Source organism: Onychomys torridus, chromosome 10, assembly GCF_903995425.1.
Source record: "Onychomys torridus chromosome 10, mOncTor1.1, whole genome shotgun sequence".
NCBI classification, from domain to species: domain Eukaryota; kingdom Metazoa; phylum Chordata; class Mammalia; order Rodentia; family Cricetidae; genus Onychomys; species Onychomys torridus.
This window is the reverse complement of record NC_050452.1, coordinates 36,871,747-36,892,994: the sequence shown is the minus strand read 5'-3', so window position 1 is coordinate 36,892,994 and position 21,248 is coordinate 36,871,747. Positions and strand designations below refer to the sequence as shown.

The 21,248-nt window shown below is 45.4% G+C and overlaps 1 protein-coding gene across 2 annotated transcripts in view; it reads left to right on the top strand.

Moving 5' to 3' along the window:
* Dcun1d4 (defective in cullin neddylation 1 domain containing 4) overlaps positions 1-21,248 on the top strand; it is a 76,950-nt gene that overhangs the window by 41,024 nt on the left and 14,678 nt on the right. For both annotated transcript variants that reach the window (XM_036200590.1, XM_036200591.1), the window contains 3 exons: positions 7,198-7,268; positions 10,626-10,717; positions 18,972-19,080. In XM_036200590.1, the coding sequence (XP_036056483.1) occupies positions 7,198-7,268; positions 10,626-10,717; positions 18,972-19,080 (272 nt within the window). The remainder of the gene's footprint in view (positions 1-7,197; positions 7,269-10,625; positions 10,718-18,971; positions 19,081-21,248) is intronic.

The following is a 21,248-nucleotide window of genomic DNA, read 5'->3' as shown; positions in this document are numbered from 1 at the left end:
TTTCAGTTCCAGCTGAAAATGGGAATGTTTACCTTCTCATTAGAATGAAAATGGTTAATTTTACATTAAAAGTCTACCAGGTGCCTTCTAATTTCTACAGTGAATATAAAATAAGAAGTGGGGGAGTGGGGCTGGAGAGATAGCTCAGTGGTTAAGAGCACCAACTGCTCTTCCAGAGGTCCTGAGTTCAACTCCCAGCAACCACATGGTGGCTCACAACCACCTATAATGAGATCTGGTGCCCTCTTCTGGCTTGCAGGGACACATGCAGACAGAATACTGCATACATAATAAACAAACAAACAAATAAATCTTTTAAAAAAAAGTGGGGGAGTAACATGGGTTTTGTTTTTGTTTTAAACAGTGCTCCAGTATAGCTCAAATATGTAGGTCATGACATTTCTGCAGGCCATGACTGTAAGCCCTTAGGCTATTTTGAGTTAAATTCTGTAGTATTTGTCTTTTGGTCTGTGAAAGGGGGATTAGAAACCAGAAGAGATGGAAACATAAGACATGGGCATTTATAAAAATGCTGAAGTCTGTTTCTGGAAGGTATGTTAAAAACTACCAGAGAGACCCAAGGACAGCCTCTTTTGCTGCAGTGGTATGTCCTGGTATGGTTCTGAGAACTTCAGTGTGGTGGTCTTGGGGTATCAGGAGAAAGTTCGATATGTTTAGTTAGAGGCCCTGTTTAAGGGGCCAGGAAGTGGGGGGATCACTTAGCTTTGTGACTTTTCTCACAATCTACCTTTCCCAGTTTCCCTCCAGCATCTGGTAAGCCAGGGCATCACATGGCTCATTCTTTGAAATACAGATGCATTTGGTGTTTTAAGACTTCCCCAAGCTCCACTTTCATGGTCCAGTGGCATAACCTTGCTGACAAAAGTCACCACGTTAGTCTAGAGATGAACTAACAGACTTAACTACAATATGTCCCCAATCCCTCTCTTAGGATTTCGGTTGCATTGATACACACACCATGACCGAAAGCGGCTTGTGGGAGGGGACTCTTAACTTTCAGTTTCCATTCCCTCGTGGAGGGAAGTCAGGCCGGGCACTCAAGGGGAGAACCTGGAAGCAGGAACTGATGTCGAGGCCATGGAGTATAGCTTGCCCAGCTTGCTTTGTTTATAGCACCCCAAACCATCTCTCGGGGTGGCACCACCCACAGTGACCTAGGAGGGAATATGGAGAGAGACAACTAAAGTGAAGGGCGCTTTGAGGGGTAGTGTGGAAACCTAACACAGTTGAAGCTTCCTAAAATATATACATATATGAAGGCGTTCTAGATGAAGTTGCCAAATAATGAATGGGGGATCAAAGCCCCAACTGGCCATCTTTTGTCACCAAGTGAAGCTTCCAGTCCAGTAATTAGATTACATCTAATTGAATTGTCGGCCAAAGGGGTCCCATGGAAATCCCCAAACAACCCAGGCTGTTGCAAGACTTGAAGTTGCTCTCCACAAATTGACAGCATGACCCCACTGCTGAAGACATCACCTACAGAACTCATTGAATATGGAGAAGTTGAGCTGGTGCCCACATAGAGCCTTCACCCCCACATCCTAGCGTCTTTGGTATAGGAAGGCACTCTGCACTCTACCAAAAGAGAAAGGTAAACACCACCCCAGCCACACACCCTTTGACATGATGTCCTGCCTAAAAGATAAACCCGGGCAGTGGTGTCAGAAAGCTTATGGAAGTAACCAACGAGTATCCGATTTGACTGAAGGCCTCTCCGTGAGGAGGGATGCATACCCAACACTGCTTAGTGTGATCCAGAACTTGAGACTAGACACCCAGGGTAAAACCAAGTACTCCTGTTGTTTAAAACAGACAACAAGAACAATCAAGTAACTCCCAATGACATTCTGCTATGCTGAGATCAATGCCTTGCTCAGTCATCATTAGAGAAGCTTCCTCCCGAGGCAGATGGGACCGACAGCCAGATAATATGCTGAGGGGAGAGACCTAGGACATTCAGCCCGAAACAGGAGGTCTCTATCAAATCTTTAAGGCTCAGGGAACCCTGAGGAAGAGGAGGCAGAAAGAGTGTAGGAGCCAGAGGGGATGGAGGACACCAAGGAAACCAGGCCCTCTAAATCAGCAGGATCAAAGCTCCTGTGAACTCACAGACTGAAGCAGCATGCACAGGTCTGCACACGTCTGCTCCTCATCCTTTGTGTGTGTGTTATGGCTTCCAGTTGAGTGTTTTTATGGGATTCCCGAGTCTACAAATGAGTGGGTCTCTCTATTTTGTGTGCCTTTTGGGCTCTTTTCCTTCTGTTTGTTTTGTACAGTTCCAATACGTTAGTATTTGTTTAATTATTATTTTATTACTGTTTTTCTTATTTAAGAAAAATTTTAAATTTAAATAGATTTTTATCATATTCTTCCTCTCCCCAAGTCTTTCCAGATCCCCCCTTCCCTACCCACCCAACTTTGAGTTCTTTCTCAAAAAACAAAAACCCAACATAATAAAGCCTTCCAAAACCAGCAAGCAAAATAAAACCACACTCAAAAAGAAACAAATCCCCAAACTGTAACCTAATAAAAGCATCCAAAAAACCCACAACACCCCCCCAAAAACTGTGGAATCCATTATATGTTGGTCAGTTGCTCCCGAACATGTTGGAGAAAGCTGATTTTCCCTCTCCCCGAAGGTACAATGACAGTTCATTGTTAACCTCTACCCCAGTGGCTAGGTTCTCACTCACTCATTCATTCAAGAAGATGCCTCTAGACTTGTCCTACGGGACTGTTTTTTCTCAGTTAAGATTCCTTCTTCCCAAATGACCCCAGTTTGTGTCAAGTTGACATAAGAATTAGCCAGCACACTCCCAGTGAGCAATCTGCTCACAGTTAGATTGAAAACAATATTAAATGTCAGAGTGATGAATAGATTTTAAATAATATTTATTAAGAAGCTGCATTTTACTATATTTAGAACATATATATATACATATATATACATATATATATGTATATATATATATTGACAGCAGAGAGTTATAAACTATATGGCGAAATTGTATTCTTTTATAATACACAGACAAGTGTTTGTAACTAATACAAGGACAGTATATGCAAAGAGTGTGTAGAGTGGGGGTCGTTTACATCATCACTGCAAACTTTTGGGGGGGGGGTGATTTTATTATGTTGACTCTGTTCTGGAACTTGCTGTCTATCCCAGGGTGACCTTGAACTCATGTAGATCCACCTGCCTTGTCTCCCCAGTACCCCAGCATGTGGTACCACCCCTGGCTGCTTGTTAATGGATTTCTGTAATGTTCATTTCTACTGTGGCCAGCAGGTTCTGTGATGAATGTGGGTGGTAGTGTCAGATTGGAGGTATCAGAGGACCAGAGCGAGCTTGGAAACACACAGTTCAGTGGTTGGCTTTGGAATAAGAAGCAGAGAAGAATTCAGACAGGACAATTAGCAAGAGCATCTGTAAACACCAGAAAGGCATCTGTCTGTTCCTCAGGGAAAACCTTGTAGCAAAAGGGGGATAAACGGTGTTTGCTTAGGTCCTCCTCAGTCTCCCAGCCCTGTGTCCGTCAGCAAGAATAAAGTCAGAGTCACGAAAGGGGGAAAAGCTTTACGAATGTCCTTCCTTGGAGATTTACACTTTGGTGGTAAAAAGCCTGGGGGATGGCCTAACCGGTCAGGAGAGGGAAACGCAGCTTCCAGTATTTTGAGTTTGTATCTTTCATACCTGAATATTTTATCATGTAAATAACATGTGCACTCAAGCCTGAGCTGCTGGTATATTAGCATCAACTCCTAAATGTCTTCCCATTTGAGTTCCAAGTGACAGAAGGTTGCTCATTCTCACTGCTTCTATTTGCCATCGCTTGGTTACTAACCACTGCTTTTATATAAGAAAAAGAAATGAATATAAATATTGGAAAGGCAAGGCAAGTGATTATTCATCAAAGTTGAAATGATGGTACATTATGGTATTCCAGGATGCCCGGAGAGAATTTCCTGAACAGAGGTAGAAATGTGATGTCAGTATGTATGTATATATCCCATATATAGACAGGTGGTCTTAATGTAAAATAAATGAATAAATGTAATTTAAAGAATGAAAAAAGGTCCCCGAAAGAGATGGCAGTTTACTATGGAGAACAGAGCATCTGTTACTGTTCTTAAAACACAGAACATTTGTGAATAAGAGGAGACGGCAGCACAGAGAAAATGGGCCGCATGGAGTCGAGATGGATATGGTTAACGTGGCCTGCAGGGGTGGGGTGGGGGATTGTTTGGTTCACTCTCACTGGTTAAACGAGTTATCCAGGGAAGAAAGGGAGTGAAAGGGAGGACAGGCTGGGACACAAAGTGCATCATGGCTTCTGGCACATGCAGTGCTTAGTGAAACCATATACGGATCAGCTGGTGTTTCTGGAGCCTAATTTCATACATCTATTCATTTTGGCTTTTGAGAAAAGGTCTCACAGAACCCATGCTGGCCTCATCTTGTCTGGAGAACTGAACCTTGGGCTCCTGATCTCCTGACTACTTCCTGAGTGCTGGGATTACTGACTTGGATCATCATGTTGCCCCAATACATGGGACCTTGTGTGTGTGTGTGTTGTGTATATGCACGCATGTGCGTGCATGTCATTACAAGGAATTGAATCCAGGGCCTTGTTCATGCTAGGCAAACATTCTGCCATTAAGTTGTATCCCCAGGCGCCCTTACATTTATTCAGCAGGAGTTAGTGTTTGATGTATTTCGGAGACGTGTCCTTTGCAGTTGGAAGATACAAGGCTGAAAAATAAGCATGTGGGGACTGCTAACTCATAGAGAACCTTAGCTGAAGTGCCAAAGACTCAGCTTCAGGAAAGGAAGAGCCACTGGAGGATTCCAAGCTAGCACAGGATTTGTACTTGGGGAGGGTCTCTTAGTGGCTGTGTGAGGCTGGGTCGGGAGTCTCGGAGAATGGATCCTGAACCAGGGCTGTACAGGAGGGATGCCCTTGAGTAACTGAGAAGGAAGGCTAGTCAGGAGTAAGGGAGAGTGACTCCCAGGCTTCTTTCTAGGTGTGTAGGCCAAGTGTCTCTGAGGTGTTTCTGGAGAGGAAAATGCAGCAACAATGAACCCTGGGGGAGAAGACTTACTGGTTACAGCTGTGGAACCAGTGTGGGTGGTCATGTGGGTGCTGTTCATGGTCAGGACAAGAGGTGGGGGGGGAGTGGTTGAAAATTTTCAGTGGTTGGAAATTTTGGATGAGCATCTACAGCAGTGGGTCTCAACTCCCTAATGCTGAGACCCTTTATACAGTTCCTCATGTGGTGGTCACCCCCAACCATAACATTATTTCATTGCCTCTTCATAGCTGTAATTTTGCTACTGTTACAGATCATAAGGTAAATATTTTTGGAGATAGAGGTTTGACAAAGGGTCGCGACCCACGTGTTGAGAACCATTGGTCTAAAGATTAGACGTTGAGGTTGACCTCTACACATCCATTTTAATGAGCAAAAGAACCCACAGAAAAGCCAAAAGAGGAGAAAAAGGAGGAAAACCAGATGAGAACTTATTTCTGGAAGCCTTGGGAGGAGAGTTTCTTGAAAAGAACAGCTTCAAACTGCCAGAGATCAAATAAAACAAAGATGGAAAGTGTCCATTAGATTGGACAGTTAGGGAGGTGACTTTGGCAAGAATTTCAGTAGGAAAGAGCAGATTTCAGTAGTTACAGGACCAATGTGAGCTGAAGTGGAGGCCTGGGCAGTCCCCAGGAAGAGACAGAACTAGATGTGAGGGCTGGAGAGGTGGTATAGTGTTGTTTCAACTTCAGTACAGAATCTACTACTAACTCAGCCAGCAACTGCAACTCCGCACTTACCGGCCTGCTTCTCTAGCAGTCCTGGCTGCAGTCTGGAGAGAATTCTGTCCCTGAAGGCCCTGGCGCTGGTGCTGGCGCTGCCGCTAAAGGTAGCCTTAACTAAATCTCTCTCGTTATAAGACTTAAGATTCAAAGGCTGGGGTGAAAACCCGTGAGCTCATAGAGGCTGAGTAGCAACTAGCTAACCACCCTCTCTCCTTGTTGGCGTCCATGTGTTTTCACTTCACCAAACCACAAAAGGCTGGGCCACTCCAAACCCACCCTACTACTTCCCATGTCTATCTCTCCTGGATGCCCTCTGGTGCCCTATGATTCCCTTCTGTCAACTAGTTGCTAATATGCAGCTTCCTCACCCAAGATTAATTTTATATAATTAACATCAGTGCAAACTCAGGGTTCACAGTGTGATTGAATACCCCCCAAGAGTATATATCAAGTACAAAGTCTGGCTGGAGAGATGGATGGACTGAGTTTCTAGGGGACTGAGTTTGGTTCTTAGCATCCATTTGTGCTACTCATAACTACCTGTAACTCCAGCTCAAAGGGATCCTAGGCCCTCTTTGGGCCTCTGAGGACACACACACACACACACACACACACACACACACACACACACTGGGGAAAAAACCATAAAAAGAGAACAGAAGGACAGATGTTCCATGATCCATCTGGACGTTGGTTCCAGCACCAAAGGGACCAATTTCCACAGTACTCAAGCCTCTGATGTCAAATGAGCTAGTACTTGGGTCACATGACCTGTGAAAATCTCCTGCCTACTTTAGGTCATTTCTAGATTTTATTTATAATACTAAATATACAATATACTATATATACTGTCTTAGCATGTATTATGTCGTACTTAATGGCAAGGAAAAAAATCAATATGAATTTAGTATAGACCTTTTTTTTTTCAAATGCTTTTGAATCGGTTGAATTTAGACATGTGGGTCTATATTTGGTTGTTTTTTTCTATGTAAAAAACATGTTATTTTTCCTATTTTATAGAGACTGGTATGTGATTCTTTGTGATGATCCTAAAATGTTTACGTGTGTTTATTACAGCTATCATTACCAAATAAATAGAGTTTTCTAAAAAGAAGTTGAGCTAGCCTTGTCCTCAGATAGAACTGACTGCCGTATCCAAAGGTTGAAGGATATAGTGATGATTCAAACGAAAGTACAAAATAGCATCCTTAAGGACTTAATCCTTACGGGTTGAATTGAATATTTTCCAATTTGCACTTGATTTCTTCCTGAAGGAGTTAGTTATGTCCTTTGAGTCTTATCAGCTGTGTTTGGTACTGTGCCAGATTTATTCATGGGACACTGCCTTTCCCTACAGGAACCGACGATGTGGTGGGTCCTGAGGGCATGGAGAAATTCTGTGAAGACATTGGTGTTGAACCAGAAAATGTAAGTCTGCCTTCCAGGACGTGTGGAGTGGTGATGTGCTCCCTCTTTCTCGCCTTTGTCTTTTTCCAAGTAAGGCAATAATAAAAGGAGTTCTTTGTTGGCTTGTCTACAGCTAAGAAAGACATTCTGGTTTGAGTTCGTTTGTAAGTGATTATTTTTCTTTCTGTTTTTGTTTGATTGTTTGTTTTTTTGTTTGAAGATAGGGTTTCTCTGTGTAGCCCTGGCTGTCCTAGAACTTGTGCTATAAGGCCAGGCTGGCCTCAAACTCAGAGATCCACTTGTCTCTGCCTCCTGAGTGCTGGGATTGAAGGTGTGCCCTGTACTTGGATTTTTTTTTTTTTGGACTGCCAGCTCTCAACAACAAAAAGACTTCTTATTTATTATGAAAGCTCAGCTTTTAGCTTAGGCTTGTCTCAACTACCTCTTATAACTTAAATTAACTCATTTATATTAATCTATATTCTCCCATGTGGCATTAACTCTTTTCCATCTCGTACCTCCTGTTTTCTCTCCGTGTCTGGCTGGCGACTCTGCCTTTTTTTCCCCCAGAGTTCTCTCTGTCCCTGGAATTCCTGCTTATTTTAACCTCTTCCTGCCTAGCTATTGGCCATTCAGCTCTGTATTAAACCAGTCACAGTGATACATCTTCACACAGTGTACAAATATCACACAACAGTGCACCACCACTGCCCAGCCTAAAGGTTTCCCTTGTAAGTGTTGTGTGATTGTGGTCATTTGCTGGTTGGGTCCTTGTATCTAAAGGTACATTAAGTGGTTAATCTCGCTGTTTAAGAAGGATGTGGGCACACATCCACAGTGGCAGATGAACAGTGGGTACCAGTCCCTGTGTGCTGTGTACCTTTACCCCCCTCAGCAGCTATTTCAACTTAATAAAGAGTTCCAGATTTTAAATAATTATTCATAAAGGTTTGAGTAGGTGGTAATTACCATAAATTTCCCCCAGGTCTTTCACTTCTAATTGAACTTAGCTCAGAAACTGACTGATTTTTAGTGTAAAAGTGCTAAATGTTTCCCTTAGAATTTGGGATTTTTTATATGCTTAATTATTTTTGCCTAGTTCTTTACATCATGATAGTGTTAAATATTCTTGTTCTCACATAATACATCAGACTAAAATGAAAAATGATGTTCACACCTGTGCCTTGGCTCATAAATGATGCAACTTAGTTTTACAGTAGCTGCCAACAGAACAAAGGTGGCAGACCCATGAGCCTGTGGTCTGGAAGAGGTCTGGAAGGACCCTCTCCTTTGTTTAGACTCAAGACATCTGCAGCCCATGGCGTGTGCTGTGCTTTTAATGAAAACTAGGAATTGGGGTCTTCCACCTTGGTCTTAGTTTCCCTTTTATACCTTCGCCCTTTCTGTGCCCCCCTGGCTGCTCTCTCCCCACAGTCTCCCCAAGAAAAGGGTTAATGTTCTAAAGCACCTTTGGAATGCGTTCCATTATGGGGGTTTTGGTCTTGTAATTTTTAAAAATTGTTTTAAGGTGTTTTAGTTCCAATATTTTGATAAATTATTCACCTTGGTGTAAAAGTTTAGGGACCAGCAGGTCATTAGTGTTTCACCCTGTGACGTCGGTGGGCACAGTGGAGATGGTGTCACGGGCTTTCCGGAGGCGTTTTCTCTGGGGGTCAGCTAAGGGTGGAAGGGACAGGCCGTAGGTCAGATGAGGGTGGGAGACCAGGGGCAAGCTGCGGGAGTTGAGGGATGGGCTGAACACAGAACCTGAGGGAGAAAGGCTGTCTGTCTGTGGGACGCCCTGGCACTGGGCACTTCAGACTGGCAAAGGAAAGTGCTCCAGGTTCCTCGCATGTCGTCACAGCTCTTGTCATCCTTGTTGGCAGTTAGGAACCCTGGAGGACTCTGTTTCTGGAGGAATAGAGACAGGCTTGATACGTGGAATGGCGGTGAAGACTCAAAGACCAAATTCAGGATTGGGTTGTTTCCAAGTTCGTGCACTGTGCTTCAGTTCTGAGACAGCAGAGTGGAAGTGGCGGTGTTTTACATCCCTAAGGAAGAAGACGTGTTGTTTGATAAACCTCCACAGCTGTCACTCAGTCGGATGCAGCCCGCAAAGCAAGCACTGAGGCCAGTGTTTGTAAAGCCTGTTTGCTTCCACTAGCCAGCATGTTAAAGGTCCTTTAGCTCTGCCTCCGAATAGTCATAGCTAGGAAATTTTATCAGGCCTGCAAAGTTCAAGTCTCCCTTCATTTACTAAGAGGGAGCGGGGTCCTTAAAAACACTGGTTTAAACCAAGGACGTCTGCCAGGTTGTTTCCCGCTGTGAGTGTCCCCTGTGGCTGCTTAGCTAAACCTGTGTATTTGTGTGTAAGTGTGTGAGTGTGTGTGAATGTGAGTGTTTGTGAGTTCATGTTCCTTTACCCTCGTCTGTTTATTAAACATGCTTTTATGTAGAACATTAAAAACAAATTATTACACCATTTCCCCCTTCCCTTTCCTCCCTCCAAACCCATCCATATACCCTTGCTTACTCTTTCAAATTTATGGCCTTTTTCTTCATTAATTGTTGTTACGTGTGTGTGTGTGTGTGTGTGTGTGTGTGTGTGTGAGAGAGAGAGAGAGAGAGAGAGAGAGAGAGAGAGAGAGAGAGAGAGAGAGAGAGAGAGAGAGACTGACTGACTGACTGACTGACTCTTCCTCAGGGAAGACTATACTCCCATGCTTGAGGTCCTTACTGATATTCCTTAGTTGCCGGAAGTTCTTTGTTGAGGCATCCTGGGCTTTCCCTGTCCATGTTAGCGTGTGCACTGGTGCCGTCCGTGTTCTGCTTGTATTTACTTTAGTTTGTACTGGAATATTGGGCTAAATGGAAACCTAGCTTGATAATATGCATAGTTTACATAAGAATGTGGATTTGTTCACCTGAAGAAATTGATGTTAACATGTCAGAATTACAGGACACTTGTGCTGAGGAGAAAAATCTGCTATGGGTAATCTGAAGAACAGAGTGCCCTTTGGGGGGAAGTTTTCTTAGTAGCCTACTAATCTGTAAATCACTTTTTTTTTTTAAACCACTATTTAACAATCATGTTTTGTTCTCTTTAAATCTAAAAACCCACTGATTTTTTTAATTTAATATTTTAAACAATAAAAACAATTTATCACTAGTTTTTTACTATATTATCTGACATTTTGTAGGAGTTTGTCACACCCAGACTAATTTGGTTTAAAGCCACTCTTCATGCTTTGGTGCCTGGACCACTGTGAGCAGAAGCAGCTCTCGTAGGATGTCGGAGTGGTTAATGCCTGAGGGCAGGATGTAGGAGTGCCTAATGCCTGAGGTCTACTTTGTCACTGGGTCTCTCTATTTCAACAGGTAGTCATGCTTGTCCTCGCTTGGAAATTGGATGCACAAAACATGGGCTATTTTACCCTGCAGGAGTGGCTGAAAGGAATGACTTCTCTACAGTAAGTCCTGGGGCCGCAGGGGTCATGGGTGGTTAGTAGAGGGTTCCGAAGATGGGTAGAATAAGGGAGGGGGCTCCCCTGATCTCCTCTAGTTGTCATCTCGTCTCTGGGGACTCAGGACGTGATAGACTTTGAGAGAGGAGAATCCTGGTAGTGTGGCAAACCTCCCTTTGGCTAGAGATGGAAGTCAACCCATCCTGAGGACGATGGTGGGCGTGTTTTAGTGACTGAAGTGTTTGTATATCAGGTGTGTGGTGAAGGGAACATTAGTATTTTCCTGGAGTAGCTCTGGGAAGAAATAGTTTTCCCTTCCCCATGCACGTGAGCCACATGTGTACCGTAAGATTTTATGGTAGCCACGTTTTTTAAAAATAAGAGACAGTTTCAATCCATTTTATTTAATCACAGATACCCAAAACGTTATTATTCCAGCATACTTTTAAAAATTAAGCTATTTTCTTTCTCTTGAAATTTTCAAAATTTAGTGTATATTTTACATTTTCAGTCCATTAAGTCAGTTTTATTAACTGTGTTGAGCCCCTTAGTCCAGATTAAGAAAAAACAATCAGTAGCTTTATGTATTCGATTTGTGTGCGTCCACGTGCGTGTGTGTGTGTGTGTGTGTGTGTGTGTGTGTGTGTGTGCATGTGTGCATGCGTGTGTATGTGTGCATGTGTGTGTGTGTGTGTGCAAGTGCATAGAGTTGCTTAGAGTTTCACTCAAAAAGACAAATTATTCTACTGAAAAGGAAGGAGAAGGTTGGGGAGGGAACCAGTCAGACGGTTTCAAGATGAAGCACCGGTGGCTTTGGTCTGAGAACCAGGAATGTTCGCCTTTTCCTTTTCTCCTTAACTGGGAAGACTAGACGTCACTCTTTTGGGTAAACTTGGGACTGAAGCGGTCTGGTGCTTTCGTTGAGACTGTGGCGGAGTTGTTAGCCTTCATTGCCGCTGCTGTCCTGGTCGACACCGACCTGCCCTCTGCACTGTGCCGTGATGGCTCGTGCCCTCTCCCTGCTGTTCCCCATCTGAACATGGCTGGCTTTATTCTGAACACGGCACAGACAGGGAAACTGAGGAGAACTGCGTGCCACCCGAGAAAGGAGAGCCGGGAAGATATGCCCCACCCTTGGCTTCTTGCCTCCCGTTCTTCCCTCCAGCATCGTCTGTGGCGGGTGGAGGACTGTGAGGCCGAAGCTGCCATCCTTTCACAAACACATGCTCCTTGTCCATGTGCACCACAGCTTTGGGGGGGTGGCCCCAGACCCCCTGTGTCATGGTGTCTGTCGTGGTGGAGAACACGGCCTTAGGAGTCTGAAGCCTGCTGACTCATCACTTTCTCTGCTGCTTCTCCTTACTGCCTCCTGAAGAGTGCAGTGTCCTTTTAACACAAATGTGTGGCTATGTCAAGACTCAGCTTCAAGGCTTCAGAGGCAGATGTCCGTCCCCCAGGTCCAGTCTGTACTTAGAGGGTGTGATGCCCTTTGTTATGTTGTCTCAGGTCTTTTCTCTTTACGACATTTACCATTCATGCCACGCCTTGCCTGTGAGTTTGAAAGCTATACTTTCTGAAAGAGGCCTACGTCTCCATTCTAAGGGATCAAAGAGCCCATGAAGGTCTTAGTTGTGAGTTCTGTTCTGTGATGTGGTGCAGTTGGTGGCAACAGGTGGGTTCTCGAAGGCGGCCATGACCTAATTCTAGAAATTCAGGGTGCGGTGATATGCATGACCCACTGTAAAAGTGGAGGAATCTTCTCTCTCTGTCTCTGTCTCTCTGTCTCTGTCTCTGTCTCTCTGTCTCTCTCTGTCTCTCTGTCTCTCTCTGTCTCTCTGTCTCTTTCTCTCTCTCTCTCTCTCTCTCTCTCTCTCTCGTGTGTGTGTGTGTGTGTGTGTGTGTGTGTGTGTGTGTGTGTGTGTATGTGTATGTGTGTGTATGCGTGCGCATGTGGTGTAAAATTTGGAGACTGGTTTCCTTACCCAAGATGGAGTTAATCGTTTAGGATAGAATTACTGTAATTTCAAGTTTTAAGAACCTTCCTATGCAGCCTAACTATATTAGGAAATATTTGAATGACACTTAATATGCCAAGTACCATATCCTGGGCAAAGAAAACCCATGAACAAGATCAAGATCCTGTCTCAGTGGTTTTCAACCTGTGGGTCACAGCCCCTTTCGGGGAGCAGGTCGAATGCCCCTTTTACAAGGGTCGTCTGAGACCATCAGAAAACACAGCTATTTATACTATGATTCTTAACAGCAGCAAAATCACAGTTATGAAGTAGCAATGGAAATAATTCTATGGTTGAGTCACCACACACGAGGGACTGTATTAAAGGGTCGCAGCCTCAGGAAGGGTGAGGACCACTGCTCTGTCATTGCTGTCACCGGGCGAGAGAATGAGAATGTGCCCCACAGCCTGGGTATTTGAATACTTGGTCCCCAAGCGGGTGGCATTGTTAAGGGACATTTCGGCGGTATGGCCTTGCTGGAGGAAATATGTCACTGGGGTGGTGAGCTTTGAGATTGTATAGTCCTGCCTTGCTTCTGGTTCACCCCGGCGTTAACAGAGTTCAAGCCCCTGTCTGGCCATCCTGGCTCATTTGTCTTCAGCTCTAACCATATTCACACTTTCTTCCTGCTCTTTTGACTGCAAATGTAGGTAAATGCAGTGAACAGTAACCATGGCACAGCAGACAGAGCATTACACTGTCTTGAAGTTTTCCTCTCTTAGACAAAATAGACCCTCACTTTTGAATTCAACCTCACTCAGGTTTTTAGGCTATTTTGGCAAATCTAAGATGACTGTCTCCAGTCCAGTTCCCGAAGCTTTCTGTGCCCCTTCCCCCAAGAGCTGGCGAGCACAGACTTTCCTGTATGCCGCTCTCTTGACACTCTGGTCTTCTCCACTTTGGGCCAGCATTGCTGGGTTTCTTTGTACAGTCCTGATTGTCCAAGAACTAGCTCTGTAGACCACGCTGGTCTCAAACTCACTTGGGATTAAAGGCGTGTGCCAGCACTGCCCAGCTGGTCATTTTCATTTTATTAAATCTATCCTGTGAAATACTTTCGATTCAAGTTGGAACTCTTTTATATATATAATACAAACCTGTATTTATGTGCAATGATACACATTTTACTGCATTTAAATTGCTATAACAAAGCACCAGAGACCAAGTTGCTTATAAACAGGGAAGTTTATTTCTCACAGCTCTGGAGGGAAGCCTGAGGCCGAGGCTCCAGCAGCTTTGGCACCTAGGGACAGCTTGGATTTGGCTAGTCAGGGGGCCTCACGGCTGTGTGCTCCCATGGTGGGTAGGACAGACAGGCTGCTTTAGGCTGCTTTGTTAAGGACTTTAGTCCCATTCATAAAAGCTTTGCCTTCGTGACTCAGTCACCTCCAATAATATTTTTATTGACTTGTTCAAAATCTTGTGGACCATTTTTACAGTATATTTTGATCACTACCCACCTGCTCCTGGTGCCTCTCACCCTGTCTCCCTCCTAACTCCACATCCTCTCTTTTTACTATTTTTTTTTGGTTTTTTTTTTTTTTTTTTTTTTTTTTTGGTTACTAATAAACCTCTGAATCCAATTAATTCTTCCCTGTGTGCCTGGATGTGAGGCCCTCCACCAGGCAGGATATCCCACATTTTAATACCATTGCCTCGGGAGTTAAGATTTCAGGGTACAGATTGGTGGCCTGTATGAGTGGGGAGGGACGGAGTTGACCCAGGACTGTAGGGGTACCTTGGTAAAAATGGCGGCGGGCTCTTGAGTAGGTTATTAGCCCATGGTGGGGGCCGTGTTAGATCTAGAAGCGTCCTGAGCTTGGGGAAGGGCTAGAACGGTAGCCGTTCTGTGTGAAGGAAAACTAGCTTGGACTACGTGAAGGGATGCGGGTTTTGAGGGGCTGTGGGGAAAGCAATCTGTACTTAGAGGTGTGTTTCACTCACTGAATGTTGTGACTTTTATCCTGTATACACAGTTAAGGTGGAAATACGGCCACTTTCCAGAAAGCCGGCTGGGTTGAGCGTTCCAGATTCCAGACCTGTGTCTTCACTGTCCCTTAGTTGTCTCACCTTATCCTCTGAAAGGGTCCTTGTTGAATGGCCACTAGATGGCAACCTGCTGTTCCCAGCCGGCCGAGCCCTGTCTCCTTAGTGCCCCCACCCCACCCCCGCTCTGAGTTTGTGGGGCCCATGAGGTGGGATCTTGTGTGTGCATTTGATAGCTGATCTCATTTAAATTCGGGGTCTGGTCCTTTCTCACAACTGGAGAAGCTCCACTTGTCTTTCAAACGCAGGGGCGTCTTGTTAGGGTGCAAAGATCATGCCAGTCCGGGCACAGATCCTGCGTTTGGGTCTCACATGCTGCTCTGCCCAGCACCCAGGGTCACTTTGACTTCTTGCTGCAGCTCTTGCTGCTCTGGTTCCTGTGCCGGAGTCTGTGAAAACTAACTATCGCCTGGGACTAAACTAAGCAGCCCGTATCTATCTGGCCCTTGGCTTTCCTTTCCAGTGAAGAATAGGAACTCGGCCTTACACGTGTTTGGATGGACTGGCTTCCTCCTCTGTAAGCTGCCATCATTAACACTATTCATTTTTTCTTTAATAGGACACCTAATGCCAACTAAGCCAGCTGCCACCCCTGCATCCCAGCCGTACCTACCCCACGCTGTCTAGCCTTTGCCATCCTCATTTGGTTCCGACACTAGGACTACAGTTAGAGTCTCAGCATCTCGACTCTGCCTTCCCCACACTCTTTTCAGAGATTCCAAGAGCTGTCGAGGGTGCGAGCCTGATCTCTCCCACAGCGGGAGTTACCTGTGTTGTTTGTAGGATGTAATATAAAACCTTTCCCAGGGGACCATGGGAGACTTAACGGTCTGATCCTCCTTCCCCTTCTTTCTCTCTGTGCCCACGTTCCCTCTGTTTATCTTCTCCAGCCACAGTGTGTTCTAGCTTTAGGACTTGCCACGTTCTGGTTGCCGCTGGTCCTTTGCACATGCTGTTCCTGGCATCTGGAGGACCTTCCTACTGCTCCAAAACACTTTTCTAGTTCTTGGGTATTTGTCAGCTTTCATGTTAGTCCCTTGAAGAAACTTTTTTCTCACTTTTAAAATAATCTAACTTTATTTTTCAACATCAGAAAGAAATACAGGGCATTCTAGATGGTTCTGTTCTTGAACAATAAATACTCTAGTCTGGGGATTCTAGGCAGTTTATTTTGATAGAGAGATACAGGACTTGCTTGTATTTGTACTTGGCCACCAAAAAGGAGCTTTTGCAGATTTGACTAGAAACAAAGTAGTGTGCTATATTTTGACATATTTTAGTTTATACAATAAGCACTCGTTTGATATAATAGATTATATATTATCTATTCTAGCAAATACATTAAAACTCTGCAGAGAAACCCAAGGAGCCACAGTCAGCCACTACCAGCTTTGATGTTGCTGGAGAAAGTGAGGTGATGTGTGTAGGCGCATGGGTAACTGCATGCAGAGGTCTGTTCTAGATGGCCTGGACAAAGTGAGGTGATGTATATAGGCACATGGGTAATTGACTGCATGCAGAGGTCTGTTCTGGATGGCCTGGAGAATGAGCTGTGGGAGCTGTTCTTTTGGTTTAGAACGAGAGAGCTGATTAAGTATATCATAGGAAGCGAAAGTAAAAGAAGAAATACATAGTTAAGTAGCAAACATCAGCAAACTGAGTGTGCCAACCATCCATTGGACTTGACTGAGGAAACCCTTTTAAAGCATCCTGTGGAATTCCTTAGAGACAGACTCCCAGGCAGAGGAGTCCCATGGGTCTTGCAGCAACCTGGCAGGATTGGCTGGGAAGCTCCCCTAAGGCATCAGCTAAAGTTCCTGATTGGGTGGTCCAGGCAGAACAGTGTCCCCCTCTGGGGGCCTTCCAAGAAAAAGAACAAATAGAGGCATCATCAGATCTGTTGCTCATCACATATGCTGGAAACAGACTGGAGAAGTTGAGGCAGTCAGCTGGGGTCACCCCTCCCATTCTAGCTTCTTCTCTCCCTCACCACCTCCTTTCACTCGCTTTAGATACCTTTACATTATAGGGCAGATGGTGTAGGGTAACCCCTGTCAGAAAGAAATGCTTTGCCTTCAAGCAGCTTTTAAGGGTGCCTTGGTTTTTATACTTGGGATGTTCTGTTGCTCTCCTTAGTTAATCCCTGTCACAGTTGGGGGTGGGCAGCCCGTCCCCTGACAGGCATGACACTTGACATGTGTGTTTGAGTCAGGGCTAAGCTGGGACCGGAGGATAGTCAGCCCCCTCCTCCGGAGTCAGCTTCTCCGGGAGTTCGAACAGCACAGGACAGTCCACATTACAATCTAACACGTTACAAGGTCAGAGGAGGGCTTTCTTGGTGGAGACGATTCTTGGTACTGTTAAGCGAGTTCTAGAACTAGAACTTGGGTCACCAGACTTGGGCAACAAGTGGGTCACCCCCACCACCCCCGCCAGCCGTCTTGTTGGCCTGCTTCTCCCCTATAAGGCTTACATGTTGTAACCGAAAGTTAATTTGTAAAAATAACTCATTAGCGTGCTTCCTTATCAAAAGTAAACACTGTCACTTACTGGTAAAACCACATTGTCATCGTCAGGGCTCCCTGGAGAAACAGCTGGTTTCAAGTCCGGAGCAGAGAAAGAACAAAATGGGGGCCAGAACATTCTATGGCAGAGAGCGAGGAAATGAGTGTTCGGAGATTGGTGGGGACATGTCAGGAGGAGGCAGACAGGTTCAAGGACCCAGTGCCCAAACTGGACAGCTTGTGCATTGCAGAGAACACTGACAGCAGCAGCTGGAATGGACTGACTTAAAAGGAAGCAGTCCACTGCGTCCACAGAGAGGGTGGTGGGCTCCAGAGCGCCTCGCAGGGCCGACAGGTTAGGAACCATTAATGCTCTGCACCTTCGGGGGTGACCCTAGGAAGGGTGTAAAACTGCTGTGCGTGCATGAGTCGGGTGTGGAGCGGCTGTCCAGCACTGCTGCACTAGGAGAGGCCTGTGAGATGACAGAGGCTGGGTAGGCACAGGGGTGGCGCCTGGAGTGGCCGGGTGGTGCCTGGAGTGGCCGTCCTTCCCCCAGGCGCTGTAGGAGAGCACCAGCAAAGGCACGAGGGCCCCCACTGAGGGACCTGAATGTCACTGTGTGAAGTCAGGATCAGTGTCTCTACACTAGTATGGCTGGTCTGGAGGTTGATTTCCAGCCTACTTCTGGGGATGTTGAGGCAGCAGGATCAGCAGTTTGAAAACAGACCGATGAACTGGGTAGTCACAGTCTGAGGTGTCGTCATACAGGCCATTTGTATTTCAAAGCTAGGAAAGTACTTTTAAATGGACACTCTGGGGCTGGGGAGAAGGCTCGGTTGATTTGCTGCCTGTAACGTTAGGGTTTGAGTTTGATCCTCAGGCCCCATATAAAAAGGCAGGCATAGTGACATGCGCTTGTAAATCCCAGCACGGGGAGATAAAGACAGATGGGTTCCCTGGGGGCTCACTGGCCAGCCGTTCTACCTTACTCAGTAGACTGTCATTGAGAGACCCTGGGCAGCACTGAGAAATGGCGCCTGAAGCTGACCTCTGGCCCGCATGTGTACACACACACACACACACACACACACGCATACATGAACATACAAATAAATAGTAAGTGGAGAATCTGGCGCATACCCCTCCCCCCAGCTGTACAGATTAATTTCAGCAACAGGGAACAGCTTGATGTGGCAAGCCTCCTTGTGGTACACCCTGAAGGACATGAGGACACAATGCCATGTTCCCATCAGCAACATGTGCAGCCATGGGAATTACCTGACAGAGTGACATGCTGCAGAGACAGCTGGAATGGTCTCTAAAGCAACTCTGAAGGCACTTGCCGAGCGGCTGGAGATGGTGCAGGTCTGTGTGCTTGCTGGCTGAGAAACATTGGCAGGACACTGAGATGGCGTGAGGGTTGATGGGAAGTGTCACTGAAACTTTCAGGTGGCACATGCGTGTGAGAGGAGCATAAATGTGATGTGGAGGGGTGTGTGTGAGTGTGTGCTTGGTTGCTATGTATCCACTTTTTTAATGCCTTTATCGTTTATTAAAAAGTGCAGAAAGCGGCTGGTCATGATGGACACAGTCCAGCTTCTGGCTTTCTATTCTTTTGGTTTTATACTACTCCAGTTTCAACAAACCAACAAACACCCACTCAGGTTGTAATTTACCTTTATTCTGTTTCCTAGATGTGACACAACAGAAAAACTCAGAGCTACTTTGGATTACTTAAGATCATTATTAAACGATACAACAAACTTTAAGCTCATTTACAGATACGCGTTTGACTTTGCACGGGTGAGTTCTCTGGAGCCTGTCCAGATGTCCCCCTCCCCACCCTTCTTTTATTACCTTTGGAGATTTGCTTTTTACACCAGAGCAAAGACCTTGAAAAGTTACTCCCAGGGCACGAGCTAGTGTTTCTGATGCTTTGAAAAACTGCTTCTGGGCAAAGGTGTGTGTTAGCGAAAGCTGCAGCAGCTGCCATTCCCCAGCTGCTGTGACGGCTTAGGAGTAAGCTGTAGAGGAGCACGTGATACTCAGAACAGGCACATAGATTTGAAAAGCCGTCCATTCTCACACAACAGACCTTCACCCCTCCAGGGACTGGAATACTTACTGATCACACCTAATCCAGTCTCACTTGGAAACTGCTACTGTGTTTGGAAAGAATGTGAATTCAAACCAAGGCTGATTTCCTGTTTGTGGCTTTAGTGATTCAAGTCCAAGTTTGTGACAGGGATTCCCGGGGGGTGATTGAAAGCCTGTCACCTTAGGTGCAGAATTCCAAAGGACTAGTTGTATGTTCCTGGAGACCTGGCCACAGCCCTTGTAATTATGTTTTATTCCAGGTTAGTGTTCTCTCTGTGTTTGTATGTTTGCTGGGTTCGGGCGCCTAGACTTTGGTTGGCCACATTTTTAAATCTATCTGTCTTCCTTTCTTCTTTCTCTCTCTCTCTCTCTCTCTCTCTCTCTCTCTCTCTCTCTCTCTCTCTCACACACTCACTCACTCACTCACTCACTTACTTACTTACTTACTTTTTTTTTTTAAGTAGAGGGAGGAATGATTGTTCCCTTCTCTGTCTTCACTCTGGCTCTATAAGTTTAGCACCAAAAGTGTATTCCGTGGTGAGTTATGATTCGTCTGCAGTGGTCCATTAGTAGTTCTATGTGGAGCCCTAATTCATGTCAGACTGCAACCTAATGAAGTCACTGTGCGCATGGTACAAATGAAGAGATGATGTGCACATGTAATGTTTGATGTAATTATATTTGGAGAAAGAGGCCAAGTACTTGTTTCTAGGCTAAATAGTTCATTACATAATTTTCCCCCTCTTTTGGGTTTTTGAGACAGGGTTTCTCTATGTAACCTTGACTGCCCTGGAACTTGCTCTGCCAGGCTAGCCTTGAACTCACAAAGATCCACCTGCCCCTGCTTCTGGAGTGCTGGGATTAAAGGTGTGCACCACCACTGCCCGACTCCCCTGGATTTTTATCGTACATGTCGAGGTCTCTTCAGGCATATCCTAACTTTCTGCACCCAGATCAGCTCTTTCTGACTTCCTGCTTAGGTGTCGGAATTCTCTTAGCTGCCCTCTGCTGTAGGGTCAGGTCTCATTTGCTTTTCCTGGCTTCACCCATTCTGGATCAGTCACTGTGGCCACCTTGCAGGAGCTCCTTGGGTCTCCTCTCCCTTGGTGCCTCCAGCCCGCCTCTCACTACATTTACGTTAGCATGTGCCTCCTGATGTGGATGATGCAGTTGCCCCCATGACAGCCAGATGTTTTATCCACCTCATTCAGGAGGTGGGTCAGAGGGAAGTGGAGAAATTATCCTCTGTCATGTTCCTAACAGGCAGTAGATCACACTGAAATGGAGGACTTGAACCTGTGGCTTCCTCCAGCCCTACATATTCATGTCACCATCACTTCATGATGTCTCTGTGGCTCGCTGGCCTGATGCCTGACCTTTCAACCTGTCCACTTTCTGCTTCTGCTCATGATGGGCTGTTCCCCAGAGCCCTGTTTGCACACCCATATTTCTGTCCATCTCCAAGCCATGGACCCAGCCACTTGCAGCCTCCTGGGTCAGTGTGCCCTGCGGGATTTGTGCCAGTCACACAGCCCCAGTGAATACTTGGTGTGACATTAGGGTTCGGGTACAGGCTCTTCATGCTCCCAGTAGATTGAGGACTGTGAATTTTATGTGCACTCAGTAGAGTTCTTTGCCTTTAAGGAACATCTCACTAGATACTGGTGAATGTTTCCTTTTTCATTAGACGAATAACAACTACTCATATTTTATCACTTAATTACCAAGGCTGTTCAGTTCAGCCTGAATGTACACTAAGATGAACTTGTTAACAAGCCTTTATTTTGTTTAGCTGTATCCTACAAGTTTTGGGAAGCTGCATCCTCACTTGTGTTCAGAAATATAGAATATTTCTGGGTTCTGTTTAATGGGCT